Genomic DNA, 26,941 nt, shown 5'->3' on the forward strand with positions numbered 1-26,941 from the left:
TGCTATCATTGATGGAGTGCTTCAGCTCTTTTTATGCCGCGCCTGCATCTCGTGTTGGATATGCAAAGGCACAGGCATGTGCTTTATATTTGAGTTTTGTCAGGGTCTTGCTATATTAAGCATTGTATGCTCGACAATTTTTCTTGCAATTATGTGGGTGCTAAATGGGTTCTGGTTGTCTATTGAGGAGATTAATTTTGAAGTACTTAGTTTCGAAATGTTCCACTTTCATGCTGCAATATTTTTCTGTGCTGGTTAGCGTTTGTTTCGGTGTTGATTGAGAAAGAATGTATTGTCAACGATTGATACGTTTGAAGAAAGGAAAAAATCGTCCAAAAGCGAACAGCTTTGGTAATTAGAAGAAGAATTGTCTGCCAGGACACACACATAGTGAGTCGCCAGAAGTTCTGGATGATTGGTTGGGAGGTTCAGGTTCATAATCCGGATCTGAAGCCAAGATATCTCTACTTATAGTAACTTATAAAAATCGTGTGACAGGTTCTGTCTATAGGGAAATTATCGATCAAAACTGTGCATATTTGACCTCATTCGGATCATTCTAACTATGTTAAAAATGCCTTAAATTTAATACAAAAAGAAATTTTATTTCTTTATAATAGCCTTAGATTTTAATATATTCCATATCTTGTCTGCGTCGGAACTTATTATACGGTGCACCTACTTCTTCTGATCGTTCATCGATCCTTGGTACCTTGGTTTTATCCAAGCTTTCGTTTTTAATACCTTGGGTATTCAGCCTTTTTCCTAAAATATGCTTTTTGAGTTCGTCAGATGGACTAGTATTACGAGTATGAATACGATTGCACCTGTATTGTTCAGGGGACTCTTTTGTTTTGTGTTTTCAAATATGGATCATTTCATATAACCACTAGTAGAATTGGTCTTGAACCTGAAAATTTGGGTAAAGATGTCAATCACTGTTAGTCACTGTTAGAGATCAGCAGGTAATGATTGCAGGAAAGAGGGTGAGATAAAAATTGTGAGTTACTCTGAAAGTGACACAGCTTCAACATCGTTAATAATTCCTGATATATTAGTATAATGTTGTATAGATGTGAATTTCTTTGATTTAAGTCAATATTTTGGGCAATTTCTTCAGGCAGGAAAATTTCGATGACAATCTGATTGTCGTTGGCAATTACTCGCAACATTTTTTTAGAAGAGATAGGATCTGAAATAGGCGTTTTAAATTAATACCATTTGAATTTAATATATTTTAGTTTACAGCACAGATTTGAATATAATAGAATATGTACTATTAAGTTTAATTCTGTATTTTTATTACATTTTGATTTTATTAAATTAAACATAACCTTTCAAGTAACTTAGACTGCTGCTCAAGTGCCAAAAAAAAGTTAAAAATAATGGTGCAAACTATTCTAAACGAGTGATCGTGAGACCGAGAAAATTACAGCTAAGTTCAAAATATTTAAATGCAAACTTGTTAATAAACAAAAAATAAAATTTAGTAAAGGTATACAATGAGTTAATAAAAATATATGTAAAATGTAGATATACATACATATCGTCGGCTAAAATACAAGATAACATATTATCAAAAAAATCGAAACTTAGTTTTTTATTGTTAACGATCTAATACCTCAGATTACATATGTATGTCCGAGGTTTGACAATTGAGTAATTAAGTACCGCGCTTGTGGTAACCCTGTGATCTTGAAACGTACGCCAACAATTGTAAGAGTGTATTGTGATAGAGCTCTTAGTCGTGCCCAGGTGTTTCGATTTTCACAATGGTTGTCTCCGCGCGCCCCTCGCCCGAAAAAAGCTCGCATGAGCAAGTCGAAGGTGAAAACGATGATTATTGCCTTTTTTGATAGCCGTGGAATCGTCCACAAAGAATTCGTTCCACCGGGGAAAACTGTGAATCAAGTCTACTATTGCCAAGTACTCGAAAGATTGCGAAAATGAGTCAACAGGGTGCGCCCAGACATCGCTCGTAACTGGATCCTTCATCACGACAACGCGCCGTGCCACACCGCCTTCAGCGTGTCCCAGTATTTGGCCTCTAAAGGGATCGCCGTGTTGCAACAGCCGCCTTATTCGCCCGACATGTCACCCTGTGACTTTTTTTGTTTCCTAAAACAAAATCGGTGGTCAAAGGAACCCATTTTGAGTCGATTACGGACATCCAGGCGGCCGTGACGAGGGTACTCGCGGACATCCCAGTCGAAGCGTTCCAGAAATGTTACGAAGCATGGAAAACGCGCTGGAATCGCTGTATAGCTGCTCAAGGGGACTACTTTGAAGGGGATGGCAGAGTTGTAGAATAATTTTCAAATATACGGTTTTTATGGAATCAGTCTCATTACTTAATTGTCATACCTCGTATGTGGCATAAAATATTTAGCTTTCGCTGTCCGATATAAGCAATATATAACCATTTTATAACCAAAACTCAAATTTTGTTTCAATACGAGTGGTTTCTATTATAACCTTTTTCCTTCGCCTGTTAACTAATGAAAAATGATGTTACGTTATTTTGCATTTTGGGTGACTATATGTACATATATACCTATGAAGGTACATACTATTATTACGGGCGGAAAATTTTCTCAGAAATAAAATTTATTACTGTCGATTTGTCAGTTTTTTGTTTGTCCAACAACTGTTATGTTAACAATATTGCTAACAATACTGTTATATTACAAATATTTACAAATAACAACAAAAGCAATAATTACACATTCAGTTTCATTGAATTTTCATTGAAATCAAACTTCAATAAAGGTCAGTGGTGAGACTTGTGATTGCTATCAGCTATTGAGTAAGAAAACAAAATTAAAATAAAAACAGAAAATAAATAAATTAAACAAAATGTTATATCAACTGCAAAAGGCAGCAATGGAATATATTACATATGTGTATATTCATAACCAACTTGTGTAAAAAAGTTAAGAAAAACTTTATAAAATTGTATATATTTCCATACAGATGTTCAAATTTTATATAAATACACTTTAATTACACACGATTCCGCTTTGCATGCAACTAAGTTTCGCTGACTTGACATTTGTAGTTCATTCAGTTTCACTCAGTTTGTTGCTGATTGCTTACGTTATGCGGTTAACTGACCGCTCGCAGAATATTAAAATGGAAGATAAGCAAAAATTGCAAGAAAAATTGATTGAAAAAATTATTGAGATTTAAATAGTGGTTTTATGCAATTTTTAACATTTTATTTATTAAACTATTACATAAGATGTAGCTTAGAGAAGCTATTAGAGTAATGTATCGAACAAACAACTGGTATAAGTCAAATATGTATAATGGTATGTACATATAATACTTAGGGTAGGAAGTCATTACGTATTGAATACAAGTGGGAAGGGAAAGAGGTTAGTGGACACATAGGCATATTGTGAAACGTTAATATTGTTTTGGAGGTTAAAACGCACAGATAATGAATCGAATTATTTAGTTACTAATTTATCGCGCTTTTAGAAGCTTTTAACAGTTTAGTATAGTATCTATTTCTTTATAATAGTTATAGTGGGCAGTTTTTTTTGGTCCAAGGGAAATAACAAAAATATTTTTTACAACTGGTTGTTAATCTGACTAGGCAAATTTTCCTTATTTTAGCGGATTGTAATGAACTTATGCGCTTTAGTGCACTCAAGTGATGCCAAACAAATATTTATATTATCAGCCTCGCTTAATGATCAATGTATTATATTTATGTCTACTATATACGAAATTCCTTTTATAGCTCGAATACTTCTTCAATTAGCCAAGCATTTATTAGTCATCGGTTTTTCCACTTTTTGTTGTTCTAATATTTAGCCAATCGTAACTGTTTGATAATTCACTAAGCTTTATGAAGTGCAAATATTTTGTTATATGAAAGTTTCCAGTATTTGTTGTTAATTATATATGCATGATTGCGTTAATTACTTTACGAAAGATCAGGAACTGAAAGTGTTAATTTGAAATAGTAATGCGTAAGCGGTGTTAGAGTATGCATCAACGTCAAGGCAGTATAAGAAGTAGTATCGGAGAGTAGATTTAGATTACAAGTATTTTAATAAAATAATTAAATAGTTAAACAAATAATTATTAATAACTAAAACAAATAATTTCTTAAGCGAGCACTTTTATTTTAATTTTATTAGGGTCAAGCACTGGTCGATTAAATCGATTAAATCGTTTTATGTACATATATCGATCTTGGACATTTGTGTCAACATTAACCCAACCAAATATTTGTAGATATCTGTTTGCATCCGAAACTTATTCTCAACTGAAAATGTCACTTTTTGAGCCGAATTCTCTACATTTGCGGGAAATTTTGCTTTTCTTTTTTAATTCCAAGAAAAGTGCGACTGGGGCCCGTCCACGCTTTACTGAGGCTGATACATACATAGATAATACTATTACTCTACTACTACCATCTATATGATTTCTATTAGGTATTAACAAAAATATAGAATTTTTGTAAAGCAACTTGTGTTAGTTTACAAAAAATGGATCATAAAGCATTTCGTGTGTTAATTAAGCATTGCTTTTTGAGGGAATAAGGGAAAACACTTTTGGACCGTTTTTATACAATAAAGCCTTAAATTTACAAAAAACGGCGGAAGCAAAGTTATTAATTATAATTATAAAATGTTAATAAATTAACATAATTTAAATAATTAAGTTGAAAAGATAATATTTCAATTAATTAATTAATTTAATTTAATAATTTTATTAAGTATATTTTAAAAATAAATAGGAAATTTAATTAATTCCGTAAAATATTAATTGCCATTAACAAAGGTTTTAATTACAAACATTAATTTTAATTAATTAATTAATTTGTTTTAATTAAATTATTAATTTAATTTTAATTTTTAAATTTAATTTTTAAATTAAATTAATTACTTTATTTTCTTTAACTAATTAATAGCTTTCTATTAATAATTAGCTCTAAAATTAATTTTAAGTTGCAGTTAATTATTTTAATTTGGTAATTTACGTATAATTAACTCATTTAAATAAAGTGAACAATATGAAAAAATTATTTAATTTTTTTAAATTAAAAATTAATTTAATTCCTTAAAGTACCAATTGTCATTAACCAAACTTTTGAATACAAATATTAATTTTAATTAATTAATTTAATTTTTTTAACATTATTCTGGCCATTAACGTAATAATTAACTTAGTTTTTTATATTAAAGTATTTACTAGTTTTCAATTTATTAATATTGGTTATATTAGAAGCTTTCAAATAAAAATACTAAGTTGTAAAATTAATAATAAAATGTAAATAAATAAATTAAATTGATAATTTAGGTACAATAACTGATTATTTTTAACTAAATAATACTTATAACTTATAATTATATAATGATAATTTATTAACTTAATTTTTGAAGTAAAATTTCTGGTTGGAAATAATTATTATCTATTTTTTTGTTAAACTATTTTTATTAATTACACAACTAAAAATTATTAATTACATAATTAAAAATTATGAATTAATTGCACTTAATTGTTAATAAAAATTTTAGCTATATTTTTTATTAATTAAGTTAATTTATTATTGTACATTTTTTTTATTAAAATAAGCTTAAATTAATTACCTAATTAAAAATATTTAATTAAATGCACTTAATTGTTAATTAAAACTTTCAATTAAATTTTTTAACTATTTTTATTAATTACATAACTAAAATTCATTAATTAAATTAATTACATAACTTAAAATTATGAATTAATTGCACTTAATTGTTAATAAAAATTTTAACTATATTTTTTATTAATTAAGTTAATTTATTATTATACATTTTTTTTAATAAAATAAGCTTAAATTCTTTACATAATTAAAAATATTTAATTAAATGCACTTAATTGTTAATTAAGACTTTAAATTAAATTTTTAAATTAATTAAGTTAATTTTTAAATAAAAATGCTTATTATAAATGTTTAAAGAAAAATATTAATTTTAATAATTAATTAAAATTTTTGACTAAAGTCTAAATATAATAAATTGGGTTATATAATTTTACCGCTTAATTTACACACTTATGGAATTTTTATTTTAAACCACTTGAGCACATATCACTTGAAGTCTGGAATTACCCACATATGATTCTACTGGTATTTGAAAATCAATATGCATTTTAACATTTGCCTATTTGCACAGCTTCAGTAAATGCATAAACAAATATACATACAAACAAATTTACTGCAAATGCCTGTTAGCTTAGGTGAAGAAAAATTCAAAGTCAAAGTTGGAGTTTCGTTAGCTAATTTACATATAACCATTCTTGGTTTAGCGATTTTTAGCATTTTTGTTTTGCACACACACGTACCTGCATATTTAAAGACATATGTACATACTTCTGTAGACACACTCGAAACGAAAATGCTAACTGCATAGCATTATTTTATATTTTTAATGGCTACGAATGTACTATATGTGTGTGTGCAATTTGTTTGCTGTTTGGTCTTTGAACTCATGGCCTTGACTGGTGGTGAGCGACTATTGTCTTTGGTAGAGGCATTGCAGCCGTGCCAAGGTCATTGAAATCAAACACATTTTTAAAGTGTATTCTGTTTTGTATTTTCTTTTTTTTTAATTTTGATTTTTATTTTCTTTTACATACACTTGAAGTTACAAAGAGTTAGCGCAGCAGACATGATTTACTTATCATTTGCTACAGATTGGCTTTTAGCATTTTTGTCACGCTCCAAGTGTTTAGTGTTAATTTAGTTCACATATCATTATGTTGTTTGGTCTTATGGTCACGAGCGGTGTGCTAAATAAGTACGAGTTATCTTGAGCGATTGTTATGAGCTATTAGCGCTTTTGAACTTCAAGCATGGGTGCTTTTATGAACTATAATAAATGTGGAATATTAACCGCAAATATGAGTATTATTGTTGTTGCTAGAAGAGAGCATTAATTCTAGATAGTAATGACTTCGAATAACTGTACAGCAAGCAATTTTTATTGCTACTCCCTAGTGTGACGTCATAAAATTGTTCTACTTCTCAATAGAACTCTAGCTCCCCTTGAATTCTGAGTTTATTATGTACCTCACAGGTCATTAGCTAGAGTCTTGATTCATGTTTTCTGGTTATATTTATAATATTGCTCTTTCTTTGATTTTGTTTATGCTTAAATTGTGGTAAGTGATACCGAAACGATGTAAAAAAGAAATACTTTTCTGAGTCAGTTTTGGCCCAATAACCAGGTGATATTGTCATTGTTGACTTGAGCTATACTGAATGATATTATATTAAGTGCCGAATGTTTACAGTTATTAGATGAACTATTTTAGATAAAATGAAATTTTTTGCTCGTCCGAGTTTTAACCTCAAGACTAGATGAAGATTTGACGTCCAACTAAGTTATTGCATAAATAACAGTCAATGATTTCAAGCTGTGGCTTACTTCTCAGGTTTTAGTAATAAACTTATAATTTCGAGACTCTCGAGGACTGGTAATAAAATAGATATAGAGTGCTAGTTCCGATTCTGTGACAAATTATAAATTTGGGTTACTAATGCAAAAACAAAAATAGCTCTTGTCTCATATATGTATGTACAAAGAAAGAACAATAACCTTAACAATACCATATTATATAAATATCATTTCATCGTTATTTAAAAATGGCTACATTAACCGAATATAGGAAATATAGACTTACTAGAGTTTTAAGCCTTTTCTCCTACCTCGGAACTCGCTCAACCGACTTTAATAAAATCTTGTGGGTAACATTTCTCTAATCCCTTACTAAAGTGTGAAAATGAGAGAAATCGGGTTAAAATCACGTCTACTTTTCATATAATTGTTTTAAATTTCAATTCATTTTTTCACTTTCTAGTAAATAAAATCAGAAGAGTATATAAATCAAGAAGCAATTAATACAACGAGATAAAACTTTGCACGAATAGTGCCTCTGAAGTATGTATGCCGCCTTATGAAAAAAATTGTTCAAATCGAATCAAACTGTTCAAGCCCGTAGGTACCGAATATGTGGACCCCAGAACCTATGGTTGACTTTTTACAAAAAATAGCTCTCAATGTATGTGGTATACTATTGAAATTCGGAGAGACCACTTTTTTTAAGAGTAGTATCTCTTAGCAGTACTTTGGCAAACACTGACTACATGATCCCACTTTTCAACTAGGAGAGAAGATTCACTAAACATAGAAAACGATAGTTAGCGTAAAGGTATGTTAGCTACGCGAAACACTCTAAACATTTTAACGGATGCTCCACCACTGTATAGTATATTTCAAGCTGAGGCCTTTGCTATTGCGAAAGCCACGGAGCTGTGTTCTATTGCACATGCAGACAATTCCAATTCAATATCTACGTAGGCAGACAGCAATCAAGGCAGTAACTTCGAAACGCCTATCGCCCAGAAGTGGCTTGGTAAGCAGATCAGCAGTGGAAAGTCATGCCAAAAGCAAGCAACTTCACATCTACTTTACACTCTTCCGGTAGATTGGAAGTACACAAAATTCCTCTTGGCACGCGATAGAAGAAACTGTAGGATGGGAATACTAACTGGTCACTGTATGGTGGTGATACAAGCTCACGATCAAGACGACTTCAGGAAAAGTCTGAAGCAAGGCACCAGGGAAACAATGGAGCATCTCTAGTGTACTTGTACCGCATTGGCAAGACTACGCTGTAAGTGTGGGGTATCCACCATATGATACACTGGAAGAGATATCGATGCATATATACATTTTAGAGAGTCTCACAGATTTCCTTTTTGGTGTTACGAGCTTCGTGGTAACCTCAGTATACCATGTACAGGGTATACAAATCGAAATTGAATTGACTAAAGCAAAAAAGTTCCGCCCATATGAGAATCTTTTTCAAATCTAAACTAACCTAACTTCAAAAATGTCAAAAACAAACTCAAAGTCTTAAATTTTTTATACATTTTCGGAAATAAATCGCATTATTTACTCAATTAATTTTCGGTATCAAAGTGACGCAAACTGATTTCCGTTGAAACATAAACAAATGTATTTTTAGAATAAAAAATCACAAAATAAAATTCACATATTTTATGTTATAATATATTGCTTCAAAATTGCAAACACTGACTCACCGATTTGCACTTTCATTTGATTACGCATACCTGCATGCGTTTATAAATACTTTTTTGTACAAAACAAAAAAAATACAAAATTACTCGTTTGACCATATGTTCTCTCAAATTGGCCACTTAATTAGCATATGCTAAGAAATAACTGCGTTTGCCTGAGAGTGTGCTGATACTTATGTTTGTACTATGTGTGTGCACAGTATCATAAGGTTTCGATAATTACCGATTATATATATATACATATTTATTTAGGGAATCCAAGTGCATAACTCCCATTTTAAAGCTGGAAATAGGTAATATTTGTTTATTTGTTATATAAGTTAAGACAATGAAGTAATTAAAATTTATTCTTATACCTTATTATTGCCAAAAAAGTAACGGAAAGTTTTGCGCAAAAATGTGCTGCTTAACAAAAATAAAAAAAAACAACAATTTGGAACCCGTTTAAGAATGCAAATTGTTTCTAGATTCGCAACTAATTAGCTATTTGTTTATATTTTTCAAGAAATTGTTTCAAAATATTTTGATAACATTTCTTTGTTACAAATTATATTTTTGTTTTTTTATGCAAATATCAGGTGACCTTGATTAATTATAAAATAGCAGAAGTATGGCTTTAAGGTTGTAAGTTGAAAATTTCCCAAATAAAAATTAAAGATTTTTGAGATTATGGTACTTGAAAACATTTAACACTTTTTTGTAAAAATAATAATTTCCCAAAATAAATTTTAATTCTAGTGGAATTGAAAAGGAGAGATTTTTCAAATTTTTTGTGGTGTTTCATGTAAATTGTATGACACTAATTCATTTCAATTTTCATTTAAAGAACCAACTTTTCTACGCTTATGTTGAGAATATAAATGTTTCCATCAACAACGTCCTGTCTTACGTGTGTAACCGAACATTTCATACTCTTCCAACTTGCAAGAATCAAAGTCCGAGAAATTCCTTTAGGAAAATATGTGAGTTGGGTAGTATTGACCCGATAGTAATTTTTTTGTCATAAACACATACTATTAACATCCCACTTACTACAAAAAAGCTTTCTATGTTTCATTAAGGTACCTCACATTAAATTACCAATCTTAAGGAGTAAAGTCAGCCAGATTTTAATAATTCTAATAATACTTATATCGGGGCTAGCTAAAGTTTTCGCCCACTTTTATTTATTTTAGGTACATAGATACACTGCGTATTAAAATCCGTAAGACGCGCTCTCTTATTTTCATTGATATAATGCACATATTGAATGATGTCTACGGTATAAAGTCATCCGGAAGTTCGAAAATTTTTGTATCAGGTGTATGGGATACACCATTATTGAGAGAGGAGTTTTTATGAATTTTAATTGTATGAGGTTGTCAAATATCTCCCTTCCGCTTTTTTGCTCTGTATTCAATGCTTTATAAAAAGTGTTACAGTGAACGGATTTAGTTCAAATATGCGCCGTTTCGTTCGATAATCTGTTTCCATCTAGACGGAAATTTCATAATACCGCCCTCGGAGAAGCCTCTCTCCTTATTAGCAAAGAACTCGGACAGCCACTTTTCACAAGCTTCTTTTGAGTTCAACTTTACACCAATAAAGGCTTTTGCCATGGACAGGAACAGGTTGTAATCACTTGGCGCTATGTTCGGCCTATATGGTGGATGCGATAAAACCTCCTATCCGAGCTCCCGTAGCTTCTGACGAGTCATCAACGAAGTGTGTGGTCTGGCGTTGTCCTGCTGGAACACTACACCCTTCCTATTGGCCAATTCTGGTGATACATATGATCGCTAGGTGAACAAAACATTGGACATGTTGCAAGAGTATAAAAAAATATACTTGTAATATAAATATAACATTTTATCAGGATGCTGAAGATAATTTTAAGGTAACATAAATCATTTCTTTTAAGAATTTTTTAATAACTCTTTAGCGGTTTATCATCACGATAAATAAATTAAGCTCTCAAAAAAAAAATTTAAAATTTTAAAGAATTGGTCATAAAAATGACTAATACCTGAATATCATCCGCTTAAAGCAAAAACTGAAAACTACGTTTAAGACATGATGACTTGCAAAATGACAAACTGGCTCGCAGGCAAACAATACATATTTGTTTATGTTTTGTTTTTTTCTTTTTAATAATAATTTTAATTCAATATTTAACTTTCGATTGCATAACTCGCATATACATATATTTAAATATTTGTACATATGTTAGTCGAATATAGGTATGGTAAATGGTATATGAATGATTGCATAAAATAGACTCAAAATAAAATTTCATTCGCAGCAAGTTTATGTTTTCCTTTCTTTTTTATTTGAAACCGAAAGTCAAATAAAATAAAGAAACACACATTTTAGCGAAATTAGCAATTCATAAAAACACAGTTGCTAGACGGAAGATCTTAATTTTATTATAAATAGAAGGAAATAAATATGTATTAGGGTGGGTAAAAAAACAAACAAATATCTTTTGCGCTTGATACCCGGAAAAATTGGTAGACACCTCAAAGAAAGCCACTCCAAGTACATATAGTATATGCTTTTCTCTGTAACGAGGAGGTCCGCCCTCCGAATGAATTTATATTTTTTTATTACTACGAATATCAGTTAGAAAAATTTGTATTCCGCTTCCAACTACGAGAAACAAATATCTTTTAAGTAATTAGGTTTACGAAAAAATCGTAAGAGACCAAATTGTCCTACAAAACCGATGAAATGAGCGGCTTTCTTAAAGGTGTCTACCAACCAATTTGTTAGAGTATCAAGGAACCCGCCTTAATACGTATATATGTATGTAGTTGGCTGTTCAACTGGACTTTGGTCTGTTTCGTTTGTGAACAAAAGCAAAAATAAGAAAACGAAAGAAATTTTATATTTTTTATGCAAAAATTGTTTTTGTCGCATATAAACAATAGCAGAGTGTGGAAAGTTTAGATTTCAGAATTATGTGATTAAGAATTATGATTATATTTTAAACTCGCAAAAGGCGAAACTTTATCAAAAATATTCTAAATGAAATTAGTATAATTCAAAATAGTGTTAATTAAATTAGATTTTATATTGAGTTAATTTATTCATTTACGTTTCGTGTGATTTCGAGCTCATGACTCAGCAAGTTTTTTTCACACAGCAAAGTGACTGAAGTTGTGATTTTAATAGTTCCAATATGTTATTTTCCGTTATGTTCATTTGTAGACTGTACATACGTGGATTAACTCAGCGATAGTACATCGATGAATAAATTAATTCCATTTTTGGGGATGAAGCTCCATCAAGCACCATTGTTTATCGATGGTATGGTGCTTTCAATCGAGGTCGTAGATCATATCGGCGAGGTCGTAGATCAAGGCGAAGATCACGAAACACGTCGGTTGCTAAAGACAGTGGATAATATGCGTGATTATTAAAAACATCGTGACGAACTTTATATACTCTGTTTACAATATGAAAATTAAAAACAAAATTTGTAACTTTGTTAACCAAAAATTAGAATGGAATACAGTAAATCTCGTCCCCAAAAATGTAAGACAGATGTTATCAGGCAGTAAAACGTCTGTTACTTCTAAATCTATAGCAGAGAAATGGTAACTGTGTTTGGAACTTTGATAAAAAATATAGTGTGTGTTCGTGCTTAGGTGTATTTCCATGCTATTGCCATGATATTCGGAGTGGGTGTTTCCATCAACAAAATCTCATTAAGGTTGCAATAAGGAGCCATGTTTATCAATTTTGCATCGCAGTAGGTCAGCTTAGTTATTTTTGAAAAGTGGCGAGTAAACGTTTAAGTTCATCAAAGGAAAGTTAAATTTTTGACATGGAAAGAGATATTGATTCGGACAAAGTTTAGACAAACACCTAGTTGAGATATCTGTATCAACTATAGCCTAGAGAACAGCATGTGACTCCATTACCACCAACCATAGCTTTCCTTAAGACACGAGGCACGAGTTCTCTAACATTATAACGTTATATTTTCTTCGACAAGCACTTAGTAGAGCTGTCAGAGTCAATTATAAATATTCATATTTAAGGTTTTCTGGAAAATTTGTTTATTTAATTTTATTTCTACTGAAATTATGTATGTGTCCCTTAAACTTCAGTTTTAATTCTTATGAACTTTTAGTTTAATGAACTTTAACTTGAATTGATCTTTTAGTTTAATCCATTTTCTATTTTTCCAACTTTCAGACACAGAAATCAATGATTTCTCAGCTGTCGCGCTTCAACGCAAACAAACCACGCTCAAATCTCAATTAACAGATGCCATCAAGGAGTCTTGCCTGCCAAAAATGCTCTGCGAAATGTCCGCAAAGCCAGAATATATGCTCACCGAGAAGGAGAAGGATCTCTTGTACTTAATAAGGTGAGTAATCGAGTTAAAAAATATATATATTTATTTATAGTTTTGTTTATGAGAGAAGCTGTCTATTGTATAGATTTTTTTTTGCGAAAATTCTAAAAGCACGTGTATGATGAAATACTTGCCAGTCCGGTGTTAGAAAATGCGCAAAATTAGCAAGAACTCAAATCTAGGAATGAGGAAGCAATTACAAAGTTCATTAATAAAAGAAACCTAGAATCTCAATAAATTAGCAAAAAGCCTATAACACCCCTCGTAGGCTTAGTTAATTATTTTGCATAAAAGAAAATCTCGTTTGACTTGTGCGCCACTCATGTAGTATCTACATATCTTTAATCAACAGCTTGTAAATAATATTAGAATTCTTAATATTCTTACGCTAATTTGGCAAACAATTCTAGCGAGATGCCAAAAAATTGGCAAAGCTATCAAGTCTGCCTTAGTTTTGCTTGATGGCAGCCAGTTTCTAAATAAGGAAGTGAATTGCTAATTTTTTGTTTGCTCCCCTGACGCGAGTGCCAACATGTGCACAACTGTGTTTACGGTTTTTTTGCGCGCAAATCAAACAAACTTTCAATTTATTACTAAATATACACGTTTTGTTTTGTTTTTGGTTAAAATTGTGTAGTTCAGAATCTTAAGTTGGCATCAAGAGTAATAGCTCGCTAGACGTAAACCGGCAAACAGGTGTTTAAATAAATTAAAAATAAAATATAAACAAAACTACACGTGTTTGGTAAATATACAAAAGACAATAATAAAAAAAAACAGGCCTATTTTTAATGGTTGCTTCAGATGATTTAATTAGCGCTTAGTTCGTCATTTGCGCAGTAAATTAAAATTCTTGTGGTTTCTTTAAGCCGGTCCGTAAATTTTCTTCAGTTCAACACACGCTTGTTGTTTTACTACTTGTATTTATTTTTTTCTCTGAAGTAACAACAACTAGTGAAAAATGAAGTGATTCACTTTAAAAAACGAAAGTACCTCATCCAGAAATCGTATAATTTTTTTATATATGATTTTGCATTGAAATGTCTTCTTTAGAAAAATGATTTCACATATTTAAATGCAATTTGGTAGGGAAGAGCTTCTAGTATGGTTTTTTCTCTGCGTACGGACCCACAGGGGATATTCATATGTATACTTTTTCAAAGTAAGCAGAACCATCGACAGTCGGAGTGCGGAACATTAATCCGCTAAACCTAACCTACTTCAACTCAAGACTCTGCTTCGGAATAGTAAGTAATAGTCCATGGGAGGGACAGGCCATTTAAGTAACGTCTATTGAGCGGACTGACGGAAGTTTAATCAGTTAAAAGTCTCTGTTTTGTCATTAAGAAAGCTGACTCTTCGCTAACAGCTTTCCATTTCTCAGTCGACTGGTACATGAGCGACTTTAAATGATGGATCGTAAAATTACCACCGAGTGTGTTTGTATTAGAAAAGCGAGGGCCATGAAATAAAACATCTTCAGAGTCTGCTATGTTATCAGTACACGTCGGACAGTTCATTCTAATGTTATTGTGGAGTCTGTGAAAGTGGCTTTTAAAGCACCCATATCCACTAAGTTTTTGGGTCAGGTGGAAATCAAGGTCCTTACGTCGTTTATCTATCCATGAGCGGATGTCCGGAATAAGTCTGTGGATCCCGCATTCTTTTGATTAGGATTGCCTTCGTTGCTGCCACATTTCGTTGCTCTTGTTCCCTCCTCTCTCCTCTGCTTTTGCCGATAATATTTTAGGCGCTGATAATTGATATAATCGCTGGAGCACATCTCCTTGAATGTCAATGGGTGGCATACTGACTAATAGTTCAGCAGCGTCGGTTAATATAGTCCGGATATGCGGACGGGGAAAGTTTGGAGGGGGAGTGATCTGTTGAGAGCTCTCCACTAACTTTAATCACCTATCAGCCCACAGTAGTACCTATATTTTTAAAGTGGAAGTGGCTGTAATTAAGGTAGCAGTAGATGTATTGCTTCAAAAGCAGCTTCTTTCATTGAGGTCTGCAAGTAATTGGAGAGTAGAGTGACTATATCGATTTACTATTTCAAAGTGCAACTTCTTGAAGAGTGGTCGCATGTAATTCGACAATATTGACTTCGAGTTCGATGACAATGTGTGTCTGATATTATGTAGTTTATACACTTCGATACATCTTCATGACGTCGATATATAGGGTGGCCCCATATAAAATTTTAAATTTCGAAGATAGGGCGTAAAAGATTGAGTATAGCGTTTGCTGAATGGCACATAGCGCCTTCCTGCTGGAACCAAATATTGTCCAAGTCTTCCTCTTCAATTTGCTTGAAGAAAAATTCGGTTAACATTGCGCGACATCGCTCACCATTGATGGTTACGGTTTCTTCTTCATTTTCGAAGAAATATGGGCCGATGATTCCACCAGACCAAAATCCGCACCATACAGTGATTCGCGCTGGGTGCATTGGCTTCTCGACGATTACGTGCGGGTTTTCTCTGCCCCAAATACGAAAATTCAGCTTGTTAAGGTAACCATCGAGGTGGAAATGAGCCTAGTCCGAAAAGATGATTTTTCGGTAAAATTTACCATCCTCGGTCAAACGATCTTCTGCCCAATCTGCGAACTGTAGAATAGTGAATAGCGCCCAATTTCGTAAATTTTAGACTTTTTACTGAATATCTGTCACGAATGGTATTTGACGTTTCCAATGTCGAAATATATATAATTAAAATTTAAAACGATAGATGGCCCACCCGTTAGTTTATCTATATAGTCTAACTACGCTGTTTACCACAGGTAGAAGGAAAAGTCAGAGACCGTATATGTAACTGGTCAGCGTGAGAGATGAGTCGATTTAGAAGATCCGTTTGTCTGTTTATCTATCCATCCGTTCGTATATCTGTATATACGCGAAATAGTCTCTCATTTCATGAGATATCGCTCCGAAATTTGCACGTTACCTTTGCTTCCCAAGAAGCTGTTCATTTTTCAGAATCGCCTATATCGGACCACTTTAGCATATAGCTGCCATTCAAACAAAACAGTGAAAATCATGTCATATTATGAAAAACTGTTTTAGCTGATTTCTTCACGAACTCTGTCAAGGATTATTGCCAAGGCATTGATGAACTCTGATTTGTTTGACTAAAATATGCCTTGGAGCAAAACATCACACGTGTCATTCACCAGTTACCGGTCGAAATGTTCGAACGAGTCATTGAAAATTAAACCATCTTAAACCAACATTTGAAAAAGATAATCTTAAAAAAATAAATGCTAATGTTCTTTCGGATGATAATAAACATTTCCCACAAAATTTGAAGTTTTTCTTAAAAAAAGTAGGAAGCCTCGAAATGTATCGCCCTATATACATACATATGAAACTACTTACTTTATGTTTATTAAAAAACATATTATTTTATTCTATTTTTCGGTGTTACTTTTTAACATTAATGCTAAGTAGCGTTATCAAAACGATTTCTAAGTAGCAGTCGTAAAAATTCTAAGCATGCTCACCTTCCACACGACTAATGGTAGTCATTACCTTCACCTAAATGAATAGCAATTCTATATTTATACATACATGTATGTACATTATATATATTTACATATATATTTACACATTTAAAGTGAGCATTGTTCGTTATTCACCATCTTTTCCTTAACCCCAAGCGTTTGAGTTTGCATTTAGTATGTAGTATATGTATATAAACTATATGATTTTGTTAAAGCATGTTGCATGAAATAAGTATTTTATATACATATAATATATATAGCTATAAATACATCATACATATGTATTTATATACAATTGATATATTATATGTAAGTTTAAAATTGTCATTCCGCTATTTGTTGCACATAAGTACAATGTTATTTAGCTTTTCGCACGTTGTCCACATTGTGTAGAGAGTCAGTGACTAAATCAGCCTACATCGGCTAACTGTCGATATTTATACTAATTATACACTGTTTATACTTCAAGAAAATCGTTTACTCGAAGCATAAATGTGCAAGTAAATTACTTCACACGTGAGTGCGAGCTTCAATGCAATAAAAATACCGTAAAAGGAAGTGGTAAAGAGCGCGATTTGCTTATTTAATTAGATAACTTTGCAAATTGTTCTAAATGGTTACAGCAAACACATGTTTTAAGCGTAAATGCCAATATGTGAATATTGTATGAGCAAACAATTGACTACAATTTTGTAGTGTATGCATTAGGGTGGTTCTAAAACATATCATATGATAAGTATTTTTGACAGTCGCTGATCTTCCAAGGACAAAATTTCTACATTTGTTAAATTTCGTATATCTTTCAAAGCTGATTTTTTACTCGATATGTGGATGTGAAGATATATCATACACATGATTCATCAACACAACAAAAAAAGGCTGCATTAACTTAAAAAATTACTTCAATCAAACACCTTAAAGGGGCTTTAAATCGGATCTTAAATTCATATATGAATCCTTTGGTAATAAAAGTTACGATTACAGATTTTCAATGATGGAAAGAATTAAATATTTTTTAAGGACTATAGAGAATAATCCATACCTTTACTAAACAAAATATTTCGCAAAGACAATAGAGAAGATTCCATACCTTTACTTCTGTTTTTTAAGCAGCTTTTTTTTAGACGATTCTATCAACTTTTCTGTCGTATATATCCCAGTTGGGCAATAATGGTACCCGATGACTGAACCATGCTTCTTCTTACAATTTTTTGAAAAATTTATTAAGCCCTAAAAAACGAACAAGAACTTGACTAGCAAGTGTGATAAGATTCCATAAAAATTTTATTTTGATTCAAATAGCTGGAGTTCGTAGAATCAGTCCCGCCTTTAAATGTTTTCCAGAATAAGGTGATTACGAAGTTTAGTCCAGTAGCTTTTATTTTGTGCCAACATGTCAGTATAAAAATGTGTTTAGCATCATTTTCTTATTTTATGATAATATGGCGAGTGTTCTGAAATACTTTAAAGTGGCTTTAAAAGTCGGAGTTATTATCGAAATCTTATTTCTTCCATAATTCTTCTTTATTGGAGTAGACATCATTTACGCGGTTATAGTCTTCCATAGATACCTAACAAATATATCCAAGAAAGTCGTGTAGCTTTTAAATCGAAATTTTGAAGAAATTTTGGTCACCAACCTAACAACACCGTTTCGAGAAAAAGGGGTGCAAAGTTTTGAAAACCGATTACAATAAGTAAAAAATTCCTACAAATACGGCCATAACCTCAAAACTATTTCTCGGATCAACTTAAAAATGTCGGAATTAATTCTCAAGTGTATGTATGTATATATGTATGTAATCAAAAAGGATGTGGATATAAACTTTCAAAGTTACTCCTTTTTGAGAGTTGTAGACTAGCCAAACCTCTTAATACACTTCAGCCAGATTCAAAGTTTCATGTGATACATATGTATTACAGTACAGAATAGTATTGGTAAAGTTAGTAAATCTAATGTTAAATTCCTTTCCATAATTTAAGCACCTCCCTAATATTCAAATAACAGCATTGTATTTAAATTTCTAACTTAAGTAAAACAACTGTTTACACTGGAAATTTGTATACACCTATAAAGCTCAGTGACAACGCTAAACAGCTGTGCCATTGACGTACATATATACATACATACTTACATATATACGTTGTTGTAAAAAAATATTGTAGTTCCATGTTATTATTTGCACACCGTTTAAAGCGTAGCAACTAACCGGTTGGCTGACTGGTAGCAGTAACCTCGCACTTGACTTGTGCGCAATTAGCTCAGGAGCAGAAAAAAATTATATGTATACAAACAGATTATATACATATTTGTATGTACAAGTACAACAAATAGACATAAATTGTAGCAACTTAAAGTGGCGCATTAAAAATAAAAAGAACTAAAACTAAAAGACAGTCTCCGGCTACCTCCTTCAAATGCCGCCGCATTAGCCAACAAAAGCTGGAAAAATAATAGCTTGTAGTAGTACATACATATATGTATATAGTAGTGGCCTGCTGACAGCCCCCAGTCTAAGTGTTGGCGCCATTTCATGCCTTTTGGTTGTTTGTTTGTAATTGTAACCGTAATTGCCTGCGACCGCAGCTTGTGGACTGTCTGGTCGCACTACTTTTGTACTTAAATACATAAGTGCTTGAAATAGGAAGTCACGTCTCCACCAAGGGTTAAAGGTGAAGTTTAAGCGTCAAAAGCGTGCGCCTTGCTTTGCTTTCACCCAAGCGTTAAGTTAACAATTTTACGGCCGACATTTTTTTATTAAATATAAAAAAAAAATTTTTACGAACAGAAAAGTGGACGGATATAATAAAAAATATTTCTATATGGGAATTTGGAACCGAACTTAAAAGTATCTAAGTCAAATAGACTAAATGTTTCGAAGACTTTGGACTTCACTACAATAACGGAAGGTTAATTTTATCAGTTATATTTTTTGCCCAAACTGTTTTTCATTTGATACTTAGGTATACATTTAAATATGAGCCTTTTGGGTGAGGCTGCTTCTATACAAATTAAAAAATACATTAAATAAGTCCATAAATAGAGCGTCTCCCTATCTTAAGCCGCATTACAATAACTAATATTTTTATTTAAACATTTTTTTGATATACTCCCGAAGAATTTGACTTCTGAACAGGTGTGAGTTTTAGTATTATTCCCATCCACAGAAGGGCTGAGTTAATGATTGTAAAAATCTGCGCTGAACTGTTTAAACGATTTCCATATGGTTCCTTCATTATGATTGCTGGTATTAATAGGTTAGCTTATGAGCAATAGAGATATTTGGTTTCATTAACTGCTTGAATAGCCTCTGAAGAATTACACAGCTTTGCTTGGGCATCTGGGATAAATCTATGTTCGAAACAGATGATCGATCTAACCTAATGAGAAATAGAGATATTTTTAAATGGTTTCATTAACTGCTTGAAAAGTCTCTGCCACAGCTTTGCTGGGCTCTCCGCGATGTTGAAAAGAATCTACGCTTTGAAACAGCTGATCGATCTACTTATGGAATAATTATACTAGGCGAGATAGTGGGCGAAGTGGAAGAAAAAGCTATCAGAATTATCGGAATTTGATTGAAGACCGCTTAATCTTGCGAATATTAGGATTGGTTCTTATTAGCATGTTCACAATGTTAGGTAGTTCTTTCATCCTACCGACGAGATAATGATAGAAAATGTAACGAAATTCTGCCCGAGATTCGAATATCAGTAAATCCAGCTCAGTTCGTTAGAATATCAGATAGTTTATTCATCAGCTGGTCCGATGATATTTTGGGATAATTTATTTATGGGGTTCTTATGATTTGATATTTATTAAGCCACACCTGGAAAATGTCTCTAGCATCTTCAAACTGAGTTTTTTTTTGTTGGTTTTATATTTTATATTCATTAAATTTGTAAAGTATCTTCTACAGTAACAAGTAAAGAAAATACTTTCATTAAAGATCTAGTAATCTTCTGGTACCGATTGAATATTAAATTGCTTGAGATCTGGTTATAGATGACGAAGTCTTTTCATAATTGTTGTATGTATTTGAACAGAATGTTTTCTATATTCCATCTTCTTTTCTCTTTCAGATCCTCAACCATGTCGCTGGCAATGAATGCAGCGCCGAGTAAATGGCATTTCGCCGCTCACATGGGCGAATTACTTCGGTATACAGGCGATGATAACAGCGGTCCAATGGGATGTGCAAATCTGTGGCCTAATTGTCCGATTAGTTCAAAGAAGTTAATGAAATTATCGCATAAGGTGAAGCTGTAAGATAAGATTTAAGCCACCCACACACAATTGAGTATTCGATGAACACTGGGAACACGGGAAAATCAAAATTCCCAAAGGCTTACTTACATAATGAATGAGTGTTAAAGTCAAATGAAAAGAGCGAGCTAAAGAGGGAGAATAATTTTAGACTATATTTGCATATAAGTTTAGAAGAAAAGTCGGATTAAATAACTGAGTAATATTAGTTTATTTTATGGCTTTGTTTTCGATATTCCTAAGTAGTATTTGATTATAGGAGTATGTATGTAAGTATGTTGTATGTATAGTATACAGTCTTAATCAGTAGATGTTTGGTAGCGCTTGTTTTCAGAAACGCCTTACTATGTAATTTTACCAGAATTCCTATTTTAAATGCATAATTTCCAATTTAGGGTCGAAAAGCTCTGAAAAAATATTCAAAACTCTCTAAATTTTGATATAAATTTATTTCTTAAATATTTTCAAACAGCTTACCACTAAAAATTAGCTATTAATTTTAGTTTTATTTGAGGTTTTAAAATAGTTAACTTTTGTAAATATTTTTCACTTTTACTTAGGTTAAAAATTTTGATTTGTAAGCGGCTTATCCGAACTCTTGAAGTAAAAAAAAAAATTGTGTGCTTTTTGTCAATTAAAAGTTGCATTTTTAATTAAGTAATTTTATAATACTATAAGCATTTTTGTATTATTTAACAATTTCATTAAAGATATTTAATAATATAATTAATTTGTTTTTCCTATTAAAATACGATTAATTACGATTGTATATAATGCGATTATTTCGAGGCACAAGATGAACAACAAATTAATGACAAAAAAATTAATAAATGAATAAAATATAATTTGAGTATCTTGAAATTGCTGTTTTAATAAATATATATAATTGATTGGAGGGATTAAATTTAAGGAGATTTTAAAGAGTTTACAGATAACTGATTATTAATCGCTTAATAATGGTTGATTATTTTACTTCGATAACCTATTTATTGGTGATTTTGTTATCGAATTAAAAATTCAAGACGTTAAAAATAATCAGTTATATTTATCGATTTTTATTAATCGAAAATTCAGTTCCGATAAACGATATAATTAAATCGAATTTTTTTATCGTACCTTTTATGCATATCGCATCTATTGCTATAACAAAATAATTAATGTAATAACCGCCTGACTTTTACTTCGATAAGCTATTTGTTAGAAAAGGTATTTTTTATCGAATGGAAATTTCAAAACGTTAAAATTAATTGATTATATTTATCGATTTTCTTTATCGAAAAGTTAATTTCGATAAACTATATATTTTTTATTATTTTTTTTATCGAATGTAACCAATTATATCGGCGTTACTTATGCCACAATAAAAAAATTACTTTAATAACCGACTGGTTCATAAGCTTCAGCACAATTATCGATATCATACGCATAGAGAATTAGTAGGTGCCACTAACAAGTTAAGAATTGATTGTCAAAGCCTAGCAAAAAAATATTTTGTGTAATCTCGGAAATATGTTGAAATATATAATTTTATTTATAAAGATGTGTAATTTTAAATGTTTTCTCATAAATTCAAGTTAAGTTAAATCATAAAATTTCATAATATCGATATTAGCCAATCAGTTATTGCAAATAAGCTTTTGTAGCTAAAGTTGAATTTTTTTTATCGGCTGCGAAGTCACTCAAATGCTTTGATCATTAGTTCGTCAAGCACGTCATCGGGATGACATGTGATTTTTATGCGTTTCAACTGACAGTTGACTGGAATATTTATGTATGATTTTCGTTGACTTTGATTAAGCGAATTAGTGTTGGCACTGAGCAAACTGGCTGCAATTCGTGTGACTGGATGATTATTTGCATACTTAAATAGAGAATCGATTGTTATTAGGGTTGTGCAAATTCAAATCTGGAATGGTCTTTACAGAATTCAGCACCCATTAGTTTTGTTATGGTTAAGTCACAAACCAGTAATAGATCCACAAAACTTCCCATTAACACAGAATATGGCCTTTAGTAATGAATTTAAATCGGTAATCAAGGTGTGATTGATTAGCTCAGAAGTAAAAGCTTACTGATCCAGTCTAAGATCTATTAAATTGAAGGTTTTGTCTGGCATCTTTGGTATGTTTCGATGTAGATCAAATATTCACCACCCTATTTGATTACTAGTTGTTATTTTGAAGGTGATTTTATAATATCTTTCTTATAAAAACTTTTGCCTCTATTAGTAAAAAACTGGAAAGTTGTTTTTGAAAAGCTTTGAATTTCCCCCGCAAAATCATTCGCTATAGATAAGAACAGGTAGTATACCTAGTTACCAGGATTGACAAGAGATTCTAGTGAGTTATTATCAATGTGTTTGACCTGACGTTGACCTGATGGAACTCAATTCCTCTTCTATTGATCAAAGTTGGCTACCTCTCTAGCGATTGCTTCCCTCAGACGGTTTAATTGTTGATAAAACAGCAATTAAGAGTTTGGTCGCAGGAGAGCAGTTGATAGTATATAATTCTCTGGTAATCCTACCAAAAACATACAAAACCTTAATGACCCCAAAAAGTTGACTTTCGGGAATTTCAGTAGAAACGATTTTAAAACTATACGAAGTATTTTGAGTTTCCTATAAAATTTATGTGTAAGATTCAGGGTTGTGTGTTTTTTATTTAAACAATAATTAAATTTTCAATTAAAAATTCGGGATTAAAATAAAATATAAAACCACAGTATAAGAACGAAGAATTAAAAAAAAATAATAAAATATTTTTTAAATCAGAAGATGGAATAAAAGGTAATAAAAAAGAAATGTATTTATGTATTTCTAACTGAAAAACTACAATTAAAAGTAAATAAATATAAATAATACAAATTTTGTCAAAATTATATTGAAAATGAGTCTTCCGAATATGAAAATAACCAAAATGGTATAACACGAGGTATGCATGCGGGAAATAATTTAAAAACATTTTTTTTTTATTCTTCAGTTATTTAAAGATTAAAATTTAAATTTTTGGGATAAAAGTTTTCATTATTAATCTAATCTTTAATTTTTTTTTTATTTTAATTTTTTTAATTTTTAATTCATCATTTTGATTTTTACATTACAGGGTATTTCAAAGAAACTCTAATTATATTTTTTGTGTACTATATTATTTATAAGCCATGTTGTAAATAACGAAGTTTTATCTTAATATTTTGTACAGCAACTAGTTTTCTAAGCACTCATGTACATGTGTTTGGGCATTTTATTTTAAATCAAAAATCTTCCACAAATATTTATTTCGATGCATGTCTGCTAACTACCATCATTAAAATTTATTTTTATTTAATTTTATGCCTTTGTGTGTTACGTGATCGTCATACTTGTTCGTCTACCACAATTGCTTCTCATGCTTACTTGTAGTTTTTTTTTTTTAAATCTGGTAATAAAACTTCAAGAAATCAAATAAAAATAAAATTACGCTACATACAAAAGAGTAATAAATTTCAAGTGAAAACACAAATAAACAAATTTTGCAAGTGGAAAATTTTGCTGGCTTTGTTAGTTTTCTATAAGTTGCAGATTTACGGAAAGTTCCCAAAAGTAATTGATTTTAAATTGAGAAGTGAATGAAACGTCAAATATTATGTATTTTCGTATTTCTAATCAAACTTCAACTTATTTTTTTTATATTCATAATGAACCAAGTATCTAACGTTTTGGTCGACCACTTTTAGCCATTTTTCCGCTGGAGACATTATCCAATCAGTGTAAGACTTTTCTGGTTTCTCGGCGAAAACTGCGACAACTAATTTCACAGATTCTGAAGCCAACTTTACTCCATGAAGGGAGTTCTGCATCGAGCAAAAAAATAGTAGTCCGATGGTGCAAAGTCAAGGCTATATGGTGGAGCCATCAAAGCTTCCCAGCCAAGCTCTCCCAGTTTTTGCCGAGTCACCAAAGATGTTTGTGGTCTAGCCTTCTCCTGATGGAAGACGAAGCCCTTTCTGTTGACCAACTCTGACCATTTTTTCGATTTCTTGCTTCATTCTCAGTAGTTGTTGACAGTAAAATGCAGAATAAATCGTTCGAATAAAGTGGAGTAGCTCATAGTGGATGATTCCTTTCCACTACCACCAAACACTCATCATAACCTTTCGAGGCGTCAATCCTGGCTTTGACACTCTTTGCTGAGCTTCACCGCGCGTCGACCATGTTATTTTTCGCACAATATTGTCGTATTTGATCCACTTTTCATCAGATGTTAATTCGATCCAGTAAATTTTTCACAGATAATTCATGTGGTATCCAAACCTCGAGCTTCTTTTTGCAGCAAACAGTTTGACGATGAATGCTGAGTTCCTTAGCGATGTCATGGCTGCTTATGTGACGGTCCTGGTCAATCTTTTCCTTAATTTCATAGGTCGATCAAAGCGAGGTGCATATTTTACATCGAAATTTACGGAACGGAAGCGAGCGAAACATTGTTGTGCTACATGAACTGATACAGCATCGTAAACTTCTATTGACAAAATATGAAAGGACCTTTTCGAGTACCCAATATTACTAGCAGTGTTTGACTTTATTAATCAATTTGATAACCAAATTGTAAATAACTGAGGGACATAGTTCCTTTTCAAAGTGATTTTAACTAAGCTTGTCGATCTTTGTCGTTTTCTTACTATTTCTCTCAAATGTATATGTTTTAGTAACTATATCTACATACGTAGGTTGCCTTTTGAATTTCAGGATTAGAAAACAGAAATAAATTTTAATTCTCGAAAATCACTTTACTATTCTGCGTTGTTCTAGTGGTATGGTTGCGATATATCCAGTGGTTAAAAAAAGCAAACAACAAGCAACCATTTCGTTGGATTGTGTTCATGTTGAAACACATATGCAGTCGACTGATCTTTACTTTTAGGCGCATACGCTTAAGACCACCTTTCGTCATCTCTCACGACTTCATAGACGTGTTTTGAAGGTTCGCTTTGTCATTCTTTTTTTAATAATCCTCACTACCAATCGATATGAGCCTTTTTTGACCGATCGACAAAATGTGAAAAATTAGTTTTTCATCAAATGTTTGTACAATATGGAATGTATGCTGGTGCCAGTATTTTATAGTTCTTTATCTTACGATAGGTCTGTTGACGATCTTACGATATCAGCATTCGTTCGGGACAAAAACAGATTTTAGAGGACCGTCACGAAATCTGTCTTGGTGTGATCTACGACCACGATAAATTCACCCAATAAATGTTTTCCATTGATAAACATTGTCCCTTGATGGGGCTTCAACGCCAAAAACTCAATTAAGTTCATCGATGCAGATATAATTGCTCCAAATTGTAAGCGATTTAATTCTATGTTTTTACCGAGGATTTCAAGTTACTGTTAGCAATGAAGTGGTCGTATGTTAAAACGTTCAGAGTATGTATAACATCAAAAATGTGAAATTTCACGTTAAAATCGTTAAGTTGAAGTGAGGTTACTTAAGGGGTTACATGGGTTTCTTTGGGTAAAAAACAGCCATTTTTCAACCATTTTTTTCCCGCATAAGAAATGAAATATGTGATTAGAACTTTTTATTGTTACAAACATACACTATGTATTAACAAAAAATTTTGAAATTTTTAGAAAATGATATTTTAAACTCGACCATTGTGACGCTATTTCCGGTGACCCCTCGAAAAAAAGACGAGCCCCATGTTGGCACGATAACTCCTTACAAGATCATCTAAA

At 31.7% G+C, this 26,941-nt stretch overlaps 1 protein-coding gene across 1 annotated transcript in view; it reads left to right on the forward strand.

The window, feature by feature from the left end:
* The window catches only part of LOC105224180 (uncharacterized), a 34,562-nt gene extending 12,482 nt beyond the window's left edge, over nt 1-22,080 (forward strand). Inside the window, exons 2-3 of the mRNA XM_011202184.4 lie at nt 13,283-13,457; nt 21,036-22,080. Coding sequence (XP_011200486.1) covers nt 13,283-13,457; nt 21,036-21,222 — 362 coding nt within the window. The 3' untranslated portion in view covers nt 21,223-22,080. The remainder of the gene's footprint in view (nt 1-13,282; nt 13,458-21,035) is intronic.
* Nucleotides 22,081-26,941: the final 4,861 nt, after the last annotated feature.

Source organism: Bactrocera dorsalis, chromosome 5, assembly GCF_023373825.1.
Source record: "Bactrocera dorsalis isolate Fly_Bdor chromosome 5, ASM2337382v1, whole genome shotgun sequence".
Taxonomy (NCBI): Eukaryota; Metazoa; Arthropoda; class Insecta; order Diptera; family Tephritidae; genus Bactrocera; species Bactrocera dorsalis.